The sequence below is a fragment of the Natrix helvetica genome, assembly GCF_964273705.1.
Source record: "Natrix helvetica genome assembly, chromosome: 2".
NCBI lineage: Eukaryota > Metazoa > Chordata > Lepidosauria > Squamata > Natricidae > Natrix > Natrix helvetica.
Window position 1 is genome coordinate 206191842 of NC_138552.1, and position 13559 is coordinate 206205400.

Sequence of the window (13559 nt, forward strand, 5' to 3'; positions counted from 1 at the left end):
GGAAGCTTATGTCATTGATTCCTTGTCATATTTTTGTTGAAGCTTTTAAAAACAACATCATAGTCCCCACAGATTTCATACACTGTGTCTGTTGTACCTGATAGATAATGCGAGATGACTGAGATTGAAATGGCCTGGATAGATGTACCACCTCTGTCTGTCTTCTGCCAGAGATCATCAATAAGTGCAGTCAATGCTACCTTAATACTATATCTCAGTCAGGTTTATTTTCATTAGACTGATACTATACAAGTTTGTTTAGAGAGTCTTACTTAACATCTTTTTAAATCCCTGTGCTTGAATTCATTTGCAGCATTTTCATTTCATGATGCTCCCTCTCCATTTTCTTTTTCCTTGCTTTATTTCTGTGTTTTTTCATATTTTTTCATATTGAATGCCAGACATTGTCATCAATGTGTGAAGCAACTCTGCAGATCTCTGCATGTCAATGCTGCACAGGTGATCTTCATTTAATAAACACTTGTTCAGTGACCCTTTGATGGCGCTAAATGAGTGGTACTTACAACTGCTCTTCAAAGTTCTGGCTGACGCAGCAGCCCTGCAGTCATGTGATAGCGATTCAGATACTTGGGGGACCAACTCGCAATGACAGTGTCATAGCATCATGTCACCACCACTTGTGACCTTCACTGCTAGCTTCTGACAAAGTCAGTGAGGAAGCTAAAAAGAAGTCAAAATGGTGACCACATAATACTATGCTTAATGATGTTGCAGGACTGGCATCACAGGAGTGTGATGGCATGCTTTATTACCACATTACTTAGGGAGGAAAATTCTGGCCCGAATTACCGATCTTAACTGAGGACTACCTGTATTATACTTTGGCTTGGGACCATTCCAAGGCAAATGCCTGTAGCCATTGATCAATTTTTAGAAAGGTCTCCCCTTTAAAGTTAGCATGCCCAAAATTTTAACCAAAAGTTTAAACATCTGAAATGGCCAGAAAATTTCAGTTATATTATTTACAGTTATTTAATTTACAGAGTAATAATTTATCACATTTAAGTTCAGTATGGTTTATTGGTTTTGAGGGTAGTAAGCTGTGGTAACTTCTGAACAGTAATTTGCAGGATAATGGGTCAAGGTGATTACCTTCAAAAGAGTTTTTGTGAATATCAAATAAAGGAAAGAAGAGGTGAAAAATTAGTATAGATTATAATCAGAAACGTATCCCCTTTTATACATCAACAAGATAGCAAAGCTCATCAGTTTAACTGAGAATCAATATGATATAGTGACCAATTATTAGACCCAGATTCAAAGCCACCATAAATCATGGAAATTCATTGGGTGACTTTGGGCTAGTCACTCTTTCTCTAACCAGGTTTTGATTTCCAGAAAAACTGAAGGAGGTAGTATTATATAAGCCAGTTTGTTTCGGAAAGAAGAGTGGGATATAGTAAATTAATAATCTTTTGCAGGATTGCCTTCATTCACAAAGTATTCTGGGTTTTTTTACATTTATTGCTCCAGACCTAAAAATAAACAGGCATCTAGATTAAGATGAACATGCCAGGCAGCCTGGAGGTCTTTGTAGTTCCTTTCGCTCTTACAAAGTTCCTTGGTATATTCAATTAAGGATAAGAGGGTAGTCTTTACTTCATCTACTCAGCAAGATTGCAACTGGCTTTGTTTATTTATTCTTTTGGTAAATTGCTTTCAGGGATCAAATCCAGCAAATGCAAATTGCTGTTTTTTGGCTGATGTTTTTGCTTGCATGTAAAGGTGGTGCTGACTATGAAAAGTAGAGGAAAGAAAGATTTGTCAGAATTTCTTGAGAGCATGAATAACGTTACTGTTGCAGTAAGTGACAAGAACATGCACAGTACAATCATACACACAGACATATACAGTAGTCCAATGTTTTACTCTCAGAAGTTTAATGATACAAATGACAACTATGGGGACAGTATACAGTGGGGCAAAAAAGTATTTAGTCAGCCACCAATTGTGCAAGTTCTCCCACTTAAAAAGATGAGAGAGGCCTGTAATTGCCATCATAGGAAGACCTCAACTATGAGAGACGAAATGTTTAAAAAAAACCCCAAACTATCACATTGGCTGATTTGGAAAGAATTTATTTGCAAATTATGGTGGAAAATAAGTATTTGGTCAATATCAAAAGTTCATCTCAATATTTCATTATATATCCTTTGTTGGCAATGACAGAGGTCAAACGTTTCCTGTAAGTCTTCACAAGGTTGGCACACACTGTTGCTGGTATGTTGGCCCATTCTTCCATGCAGATCTCCTCTAGAGCAGTGATGTTTTGAGGCTGTCGCTGGGCAACATGGACTGTCAACTCCCTCCAAAGGTTTTCTATAGGGTTGAGATCTGAAGACTGGCTAGGCAACTCCAGGACCTTGAAATGCTTCTTACAAAGCCACTCCTTCGTTGCCCGGGCAGTATGTTTGGGATCATTGTCATGTTGAAAGACCCAGCCACGTTTCATCTTCAATGCTCTTGCTGATGGAAGGAGGTTTGCACTCAAAATCTCATGATTCATGGCCCCATTCATTCTGTCCTGTACAGGGATCAGTCGTCCTGGTCCCTTTGCAGAGAAACAGCCACAAAGTATGATGTTGCCATCCCCATGCTTCACAGTAGGCATGGTGTTCTTTGGATGCAACTCAGCATTCTCTCTCCTCCAAACACGATGAGTTGTGTTTCTACTAAACAGTTCTATTTTGGTTTCATCTGACCATATGACATTCTCCCAATCCTCTTCTGGATCATCCAAATGCTCTCTAGCAAACTTCAGATGGGCCCGGACATGGACTGGCTTAAGCAGGGGGACATGTCTGGCACTGCAGGATCTGAGTCCCTGGTGGCGTAGTGTGTTACTGATGGTAGCCTTTGTTACATTGGTCCCAGCTCTCTGCAGGTCATCCACTAGGTCCCCCCGTGTGGTCCTGGGATTTTTGCTCACCGTTCTTGTGATCATTTTGACCCCATGGGGTGAGATCTTGCGTGGAGCCCCAGATCGAGGGAGATTATCAGTGGTCTTGTATGTCTTCCATTTTCTAATTATTGCTCCCACAGTTGACTTGTTCACACCAAGCTGCTTGCCTATTGCAGGTTCAGTCTTCCCAGCCTGGTGCAGGTCTACAATTTTGTTTCTGGTGTCCTTCGACAGCTCTTTAGTCTTCACCATAGTGGAGTTTGGAGTGTGACTGTTTGAGGTTGTGGACAGGTGTCTTTTATACTGATAACAAGTTCGAACGGGTGCCATTGATACAGGTAATGAGTACAGGACAGAGGAGCCTCTTAAAGAAGAAGGTACAGGTCTGTGAGAGCCAGAAATCTTGCTTTTTTGTAGGTGACCAAATACTTATTTTCCACCATAATTTGCAAATAAATTCTTTCCAAATCAGCCAATGTGATTGATTGGGTTTTTTTAAACATTTTGTCTCTCATAGTTGAGGTCTACCTATGATGCCAATTACAGGCCTCTCTCATCTTTTTAAGTGGGAGAACTTGCACAATTGGTGGCTGACTAAATACTTTTTTGCCCCACTGTATATGCATGCCCATCAACATTTTACTTGGTGAGACCAGAGGTTTTGTCTTCTGAGCTTTTGGACCTGCGGTGACCGGTTCTGTATGCGTGGCTTGGTGGGCATGGCAGGGGAAGGATACTGCAAAATCTCCATTCCCACCCCACTCCAGCGGAAGGATACTGTAAAATCCCCATTTCCTCCCCATTCTGGGGCCAGCCAGAGATGGTATTTGTCGGTTCTCTGAACTAAAATTTTCTCCAGAACCTGTCAGAACCTAGTGAATTTCACCCCTGTTTTGGACCCATGCTGGAACCCATCTTCAGGGAACTTCTCTCTTCAAAACTGACCCAGATTGGATCCTATACCAATTTTTTTTCTGGTCATGTGCTTAACTGCTACTTTCCTAGGAATACTATGATTCCATGTTACCTTTGTTGTTGTTAGTTGCAAAGTCGTGTCTGACCCATTGCAACCCAGGCACAGCGTTCCTCCAGGCCTTCCTGTCCTCGACCATCCTCTGGAGTCCATTTAAGCTCATGCCTACTGCTTTGGTGACTCCATCCAGCCATCTCGTTCTCTGTCGTCCCCTTCATGTTACCTTATCCAGCCTAAATGTGCTGGTGATTCATTAAGTTGAAAGAAAAACTATACATACAAGTTTAACCCTATCATAAACTGCCCATAAGACAACAGCCCAATCAAAGTCTTTGGAATACTGAGAATACTTCATGACATGCATTTGTTCTGCTTTGAGCCTTGAATAGGTTTTCAAGATGTAAACTTACTGAGGTCAAAGGATTTTGCACATTTTGTGTTTTGTGGAATTCTGCCAGGATCATCACAATTAACTGTATGCCTAGGGTTTTCACTGTAGTAGAGGTACATGTCTGCAGCTTTTTTAGCTGTCTCGAATTTGTGGAATTTGATGATACTGCTGCATACATTGTATTTACTGTTAGGGATCAAGATATTATAGTCTTTTTATTGTTCTCTACTGTATAAAGATTATAATAGCAAATATAATTGTAGAGAGTTGATCATAGGAGTTATTCTTTAAACTTAAGAAAATGTATTAATTTATTATATCAGTGCAGCAGGAATATATTAAATTACTAAATTGTAGGAATTCAAAATGATGTATTAGAGAGTTAATCAATAGCACAGAGTAGTGAATGGGTAGGTGTGACTGCAAGAAAATATCTGCATTCTTCCGTGCTTAGAATACACCTTAAAATAGACTCAGTTTCACATTGTTAATAAGAAACGGATGCTTGGAGTTGAACACTGGATGTCCATTTGTTATCCAAACTGCAGTTTATGTGAATTCGAGTGCTTTTTCTAAACTTTTTGAGATTTTTGCAAGCTAAGGTTTTTTTTAGTATATTATGGGCCATGGGATATTAATTTTTATTCTCCTCCACTTTGTCTGGTCGTAAACTTTTTTTTCTGGACTTTCAAATTCTACGTCATAGTTATAGATAGTCCTCGATTTATGACCGCAATAGAGCCCAAAATTTCCATTGCTAAGCAAGACAATTAAATCAATTTTGCCCCATTTTACGACCTTTGTTGCCATAGTTGTTGTGTGAATCACTGCAGTTGTTAAGTCAGTAACACAGTTGTTAAGTGAATCTGGCTTCCCTATTGACTTTGCTTGTCAGAGGGTCACAGAACATGATCAGATGTCCCTGACACACTGCAACCATTATAAATACAGGCCAGTTGCCAAGCATCTGGATTTTGATCACATGAAGATGGGGATGTTGCAGTAGTCGTAAGTGTGAAAAATGTTTGCAAATCCCCTTTTCAGTGCTGTTGTAACAAAATGAGTTGCAAGTTGAGGATTTCCAGTACTGCAGTTATGTTGTAAACTGTTTGAAATATTTCTGAACAATGGCTTTCAACAGCTTCCATATCAACTTTGACTACCAGAATGCTATAAAGTGGGAAAGATTCTGAGGCATATATAGTGCAAATTCCCTTAAGAGAGGTTTGTATGCTTGCCAGTACTAATGCTTTTATTCTATTGTTAACAAATTCTTACCAAGTTTGCAACATACCTCAGAATTTCATGTAATATAATTACAAATATTATGCAACATGATACATTTATTGAATATTTCTGCCATTGTCAATGGATGATAAAAGTAAAGTTTTTCTGGAATGAAATGAAACCACACATACATATCAAATATACAGGCTCAAGTGGTTGGAGAGGCCATGGATATCATTTATCAAAAATTACTGTGTTTTAACATAAGTTTAAAATGCCATTTATTTTCAAATTAGATAAACTTTATTAATCAGTTGATTGACCATACCAAAGCATGACCATCAGGCAGAGTAAGATACAATAAAATAAGGTAACATTTAAAAGAATAAGATAAAATAGAATGCAGAGATGTACAGGTGAAACTCGAAAAATTAGAATATTGTGCAAACGTTCATTTATTTCAGTAATGCAACTTAAAAGGTGAAACTAATATATGAGATAAGACTCATTACATGCAAAGCAAGATAGTTCAAGCCGTGATTTGTCATAATTGTGAGGATTATGGCTTACAGCTCATGAAAACCCCAAATCCACCATCTCAGAAAATTGGAATATTACATGCAATCAATAAAACAAGGATTGTACATCGAACAATATCGGAAAGTATAAGCATGCATATGTACTCAGTACTTGGTTTGGGCCCCTTTTGCAGCAATTACTGCCTCAATGCGGTGTGTCATGGAAGCTATCAGCCTGTGGCACTGCTGAGGTGTTACGGAAGACCAGGATGCTTCAATAGTGGCCTTCAGCTCTTCTGCATTGTTCGGTCTCATGACTCTCATCTTTCTTTTGGCAATGTCCCATAGATTCTCTGTGGAGTTCAGGTCAGACGAGTTTGCTGGCCAATCAAGCACAGTAATCCCACAGTCATTGAACCAGGTTTTGGTGCTTTTGACAGTGTGGGCAGTTGGAAAATGAAGTCAGCATCCCCATAAAGCTCATCTGCGGAAGGAAGCATGAAGTGCTCCAAAATTTCCTGGTAGACGGCTGCGTTGACCCTGGTCTTAATGAAGCAGAGTGGTCCAAGTCCTGTTGCTCAGTGGTCCAAAGTCCTCTTTTCTGATGAGAGGAACTTTTGCCAAAAACACCAAAAACTGGTTCAATGACCATGGGATTACTGTACTTGATTGGCCTCTCCATTCTTCCTCCATACTCTGGGTCCTTGGTTTCCAAATGAGATGCAAAAGCATTACTGAAATAAATGAACTTTTGCACAATATTCTAATTTTTTGAGTTTCACCTGTATAATAAAATGAATATTAAAGTTCAAAAACAGTGCGTCTTTTGGTGAATTCATTATCTTTGCATGCAACTCCAGTGTGTTTTATAAAACATGTTCTCTGTTGGACAGAACTGACTATAAACAATAGTTTTAATAGAAAATCTCTCTTTGTTACAATCCCTGTCAGGGGAAAATTTTCACCCTGAGCTAATGATAGCTAATGTCTGAGGCATATAAATGACAATTGACAAGGACATCGGAATGTATTCCATTTCTGATGGTCCTCAAATACATGTTCTCTCAAAATATGTCACTTGGTGGAATCACCAGATTTGACCATAGAATCTAGCTACTCAAATCTTGCTCTGGTAAGGGCTATCTTATGACACTGAATGAAATCCACTGTTTTCTATTTGGAGGACCATTTTATTTTTTCGTCAACCATTGCAACAATCTGTAATGTTTGAAAGTGACTCAAATCAGAGGCTTAATATCCAAAACTGTCTGAATATTGTCTTGGCCTTCTCTGGCTGAGGATAGATAGTGTTTTGAGAAGCCGTAATACGAGATGATTTGGAGAAATTGATTAATCCATGTGGTATGTTGTAGTAAGCCCATCTGTTTTGGCATATTCTTGATAATTGTTGGGCTCCATTGAAAGAATTGTTGGCTAATTAAAGACTTTAATTGCTGTTAGACTGCAAATTAACTGGGTGTCTATTTCAGCTCTTACTGCTAAAGCAGGTGTATTCCTTTTGGTTCCAATTGTATTTAAAAAGTGGGCTTGATTTTGCTCAAGTATAGAAGCATTTTATAGGCACACAGATCTGTACCAATACCTATTAGTATTGGTACAAGTTTTGTCTTAAAATGAGGAGCAGAGAGCTTTGACAGTTGTAACCAAGTAATTTATTTAGTAGTTTCGAGATTGTTGTTGCTTTTATAAGAATTGTTTGAAGTGGTTGGTGCAAGACCCTGTATTCATAAAAACTACCTCTAAGTGTGAGAAGGGATCTGTTTGTTTTATAGGTTCTTCTTCTAAATGCCAGTTGTGTTTGGGCCATCTTTTTCCAAAAACCATTACTTTGGATTTATTAATATTTAAAAAATTAGACGTGTACTAGGTACCAGATTTCCCCATCAATCTTCTCATGCCTGCTTGGAAGTATGCTATCAGAACCATGTCAATACAAAAGGATATTGATGTATCTTTAAGGTTCTTTGGCATGTGAACATCTGTAGAATGGAGAAATTATGGGATGTTGTTAATGTAATGTTTAAACAACTTTGTTGTTTAACCTGGGGCCAAAATGGATTCTTGTCTAATACTTTTATAAGTGGATACTGTGGATGGGAGAGCCATTTACTCCAATATGGACTTTCAGGTATGTATTTGTATAGAAGGCCTTTACCAGGTATAGAAATCTAGGTTCCATATATAGCTTGGCAGCCTTCCTCCATAAGATGCCTCTATTTATGGAATCTAATGCAGCACTGAGATGTATGAAAGATGTAAACATATTTGTCATCTGTTGTGCATTTGGTAATAATATGGTATAGAACACGGGTGTCAAACTCGCTGCATCCTGTTGCCGTCACATGACATTTAGTGATGTTTTTCCCATTTGCAGAGCTGGGGTGGGCATGGCCTGCGCATGACGCATCCGGCCCATGGGCCATCATTTTGACACCCCTGGTATAGAATAAATCAATGTTCTATTGTCAAGTCCCAAGTCTGAACGTAGCCTATTCTTCTGCTAATATATTCTTTTAAATTGCCAATCCTTCGCTTTCTTCAAGAGATGTTTTACATCTTTGCTGTTATATCAATAAGGCATTTGAGTCTGTTATTTGGGGGGAGGTCTTCCTTGGTGTTTGGGAGTCTGTGTGTGTGTGTTTATGGAAACTATTATGAAAAGTTGTTTGCCAGCCCAACTCTCCCTTGGCAAGTAAACATAATATCCTTGGGGCTCGCTTCTAAATTTGCATGCTATTATATGCCATGATTTGAAGCCTGGTAGGTGAATATCTTCATTAAAGGTAAAGTAAAGATATCCCCTGTCCAGTCAACTCTAGGGAGCAGTGCTCATCTCCGTTTCTTAGACTCTTCCATGATCATGTGGTCAGAATGACTATATGCTGTGATGCATAAAATGCTGTTACCTTCCCATTGAAGTGGTACCTATTTATCTCCTGCTAAGTGGGCAGGACCTCTGGGGCAAATAACATGAGCTTACCCGCCTGCATGGCATTCCCGTCTTGAACTTGGGCTATCAGGTTTTCAGCTGAAAAGTTCAGCATCTTTAACCTCTGAGCCAATTGCACCCCCCCCCCCCCTTGAATATCTTCATTACCAGTGGTTAACCATGTCTCTTGGAATGCTATGATGTTGAACTTGGAAAGGAATTCCAACAAATCTCCATCTGACATTTTATTGCATCCGGTTATATTCCCTGGCAGTAACTGAATATTGTCAGAATGGGTAGTTGGTGATGTAATTGAAGTCTGCGGTTGAATAGTATGACTCATGCAGTCACCCTACAGGTGAGATGAGATCAAAAATTTCTTCAGGATCTAGGAAGGCACCTTGGTTACAATTTGGCCCACCTCTGCTGCTCTTTTGCTGCTGTATAGAGTCAGGTAGGTTTTGTAATGTTTGCACACAGAATAATGAACATTAGAAAGTCGTTTCATGTCTATATCATTGGCCAGAGGAGTTGGCTCAGCCCTGGGTGGTGGTTCTTCCTCCCTCAGGGCCTACCTTTGTCTGTAGATTTCCTCTAGTTCATGGAGTAGAGTTTTGCTTGGAAAGCTGGTAAGTATGCCAGTTTGTGTTAGATTGCAGATATCCATCTCATGTTCCTGGTGAAGCCTGTCACCTTGTTCCCAGGATTTTAGGCCATCAAGACCTTCCTATTATCAACAGCATCCACTTTTTTATTCTTTGAAATTTGTCATTTGCATCCATTCTGAGGGACTCTTGTGTTGATGATTAGCTTATCTAGATTCCCATAAGAGGAAGGGCTTTCTAATTAGTTAATAATCCGTTGGATTGCTTAAAATTCATTTCATTCATTTGCATTTACATGCATGAATCAGTGCTGCTTCAGCATTTATGCTAATCCAGTTTTCAGTCAATTTTCAAGAGACCTCATAATGCTTTTAATTAAGATGTGGTTCCCAAAGCTTTACATTCTTTGTTAAAACGTTGAGCTTTAAGCTACAAGCAGATTAAACTGAAGCGATTATTTGAAAATAATTAAACATAGATTTAAGAAATTTCTTTGTTTTATGTCTCTTTCTTATAAAGAGGACTATAAAATTTCATTAAAAATTCACAAAAAGTTTTTTTTTTAATGTAATGAGGTAAAATAAGCTCTGAGAGATTCACCAGTACTATTCCATTTGTGGCTCTGACCACCCTTCTTACTCGTACAATAGTATGAAAGAGTTTAATATGCAGACTTTTGTTTTTGTTTCATTTTGTTTGCATGATAAGGTCATAATCTACTTTGAGGAAGCTTAGGAGAAATTGATCACAAAAGTTTGGAACTAGGATACGTTTGCAGTAGTTGGTCCCTGCTGGCAGAGAATCTGATTGGGAAGATTAATCAGTTAGGATTTGTAATGGGCATTGGAGAATGAAAACTGAAATGGTGGGTAGAAGATGTGAACTGTTTAGAAGAAAGACAAGAGATGAAGAACCTTCATAGCATATGGTTATCACCAAGATCACATTCTCACAACTGTTTTCGTCCACAATAGGAAAAGCAGAAGGGGCTTCCTTCAAGCCATTTCTTTTAAGGAATTTCATCATCATTTCCCCCTCAGGTCTTCTCAATCACCTTCTCTCTTCTTTAGAACAACTGAGATCCCACTGAGATATTGTATTACTCTAACCCTGCTGGGTTTTAGAAGGTTTTAGGAAACTGTTTTTTCCCCACAGCAAGCCTTAAGGGCAGATGTGTTATTCCTTTTGTAGTGGGATGTTTATTTTCAACATAATTTTTATTTTAGAATTATGATTTAGGTTGCTGGTTTAATCATTATTTATGTATAATTCTTAATTGGGAAAATAGGAGATGTAAACCATTTGTAGTTGATAATAACTGAAATGGCATGTAAATTAATAAGTAAATAAAGAAAATAGGAAAGGGAGGTGGCTATAATTTGGTGACTAAGGCTTTATGGAAGTTTGTTCTTTGTGGATTAGAAAGTTAACTAAGGAAGCCAAAGCCAGGGAAATTTAAATTTCATATATTGATTAATTTAATAATGCACTTTGAAATTATCATATTGATTAGATTGTTATAAACATGGTTTGTATGGTTTTTATAAGTCATTAATTATGTGTCCCTATGCTTCATATTGGACAAACTGGGAAATTCTCATATAATTGTTTGTCCTAGGACTGCACTGGGTTAAAACAAATGCTGTGAAGAGAACATTAAATTGGTTAAGATGGTATCTTAATGTTCTTCAGCTTTACTAGTACATCAGAAGGCTAGGATGGAACGGCTTCAACGAGAACTTGAGATTCAAAAGAAAAAGCTGGATAAACTAAAATCAGAAGTCAATGAAATGGAGAATAATCTAACACGAAGGCGGCTGAAAAGATCAAATTCTGCTTCCCAAATTCCTTCAGTAAGTCATCATTTCTGGAGATACAGAATAATCCAGTATTACCATAAAATTAATATAAATCAAATCAAAAGAGCAGTTTTTAAGTATACGTTCTACAGGATACTTGATGAGCAAGATAAATTTAGAAGTATGGTGATATTCAGAAAATATATTCAGGAAAATTAAGAAATCATATTGAATACTTTCAGTTATTTGTGCTTAAACTGTCATATCTCTGTTATTCTCAAGCCTGTTCTTGATATAATTATTCCTAGATAATATGTCTTTTTATCCAGCTTTATATTTTTCTGGAGCTTTCATTTATTAAAAGCTAAAAATTATTTCAGTATCTTAGGTTATGATTATGTGATCTAGGTAATTCCAAATGTTTAATTGGTTTTCAGCACACCAAAGTGGTTGCCTGAACTGCTTAAAAATATTAAAATGTTTATATAATTCTAATGATATCATCATCAATCAATAACCATGTCATGTTATCATAGCCATGAAACTAATAATTCTGTGTTTTTCAGCTTGAAGAAATGCAACAGTTAAGAAGTTGTAACAGACAGCTTCAAATAGACATAGATTGCTTAACCAAAGAAATTGATCTTTTTCAAGCAAGAGGTATTGTATTAGAAATATGAACAATCTTTTTACTTTTTAGTATGCAGGGTTTGAGGACTGCAGAATAGGGCTATGCACACTTTGAAAATTGTTATACTGTTTGCTTCAAGAGAGCAAAGCTTTATCCTATTAAAGTAATCAATTTCTTCAGACTGCTACTGAAGAAAAAGCTGTTGTTGCTTTAAGAGTTGCATTAACGAATGGCTTCCTTAGAGCAATACTATAGTATACTTCAGTATTGGAAGCACTAAAGTGCATCCGTGGTGAAAGGATTCAGTTTGATGTAATTAACAGTGCTTTATAATAAAATGAAAATGCTTAGCTGTGTAAATTACAAGCTCCTCTCTTTTGGTGTGTTTTGAGAGGGGTTAAAAATTTAAAACCACATTTATTTGAGGAGGGAGGAAAAACAAAATATAACAAAAAGTAGTTATTGTTATGTGACCATATTCTATTGTGTGCAGAGATCTAATTCAGTACCTACACTTAGATGCTGGACTTAGCATAGCCTTCATTTTAAAATACCCTCAGAATTTGGGATGGAGGAGAAAGAGGATATATGTTCTAAAAAAAATCCTACTAAAAATCAGACGTAAGTTAAATTGGTCTTTTTACTAGTTCAGAATAATGTACAGGGTACGAGTTGGATACACTTTGTAATTTCTTTGCTTCATAATCATAGATATATTCCTAGAAAAAATGGATCAAAGATTTGCATTTTTTTCAATCTGTTTATCACTCAAAGAATTCCTCTTTTGGGTGCATTAAAAGTGTAATAAAGTAAATTGAAATTAATACATTTTAGCAATTGGAATGCAGCCAAACAAAACTTAGTGTTATTGTATTTTAATTTGTTCATGCTTGCTTAGAATACCAAATGCTAGTATATTCCTTTCTTAAATTCAAATGAGATATACTGGCTAGGTACTCAGGATGTGATTATCTACTCTTGTGTCTGTATTCTTAATTCTCAGTTTTAAATTTGTTGTTTTTATTAGAAATTCTACCACACTACAGAAAAATCCCAGAGAAATTTTTTTTTAGGGCTAGGTTAATAATTTAGGTAATTTTATCTATTATTTTTTTTACACTTTTTAGTGAAAACTGTTAGTCTCCTAAGGTCACCTTGATTATTTTTCTCTTTGAAGTAAATATTTTTCTCCTCCATCCCCTTTTATTACAATGTGGATGGTAGGTATGGGCTCATATATGAGTATACAAAGCTAGTGGATCTTATTAAATGGCCTCAGTACTTTCTTTTAAAACAAAGGAAAGCTATGCAATGTTACAAGTAATATTTTCATCATAAATACCCCACTGCTTCAGTTTTAATTGCCTTTTTTTGTCCTAGCTCTGTATGATGTATGCTTCTTTTTTTTCAGGACCACATTTTAATCCCAGTGCCATCCATAATTTTTATGACAATATTGGATTTCTAGGTCCTGTGCCACCAAAACCCAAAGGTACTGCTAGTAATTTTTCCCCCTCAAAATTATCTCTGGAATCAAACTGT

At 37.1% G+C, this 13559-nt stretch overlaps 1 protein-coding gene across 2 annotated transcripts in view; it reads left to right on the forward strand.

Moving 5' to 3' along the window:
- TAB2 (TGF-beta activated kinase 1 (MAP3K7) binding protein 2) overlaps positions 1-13559 on the forward strand; it is a 60632-nt gene that overhangs the window by 43981 nt on the left and 3092 nt on the right. For both annotated transcript variants that reach the window (XM_081941858.1, XM_081941859.1), the window contains 3 exons: positions 11280-11440; positions 11953-12046; positions 13429-13509. In XM_081941858.1, coding sequence (XP_081797984.1) covers positions 11280-11440; positions 11953-12046; positions 13429-13509 — 336 coding nt within the window. The remainder of the gene's footprint in view (positions 1-11279; positions 11441-11952; positions 12047-13428; positions 13510-13559) is intronic.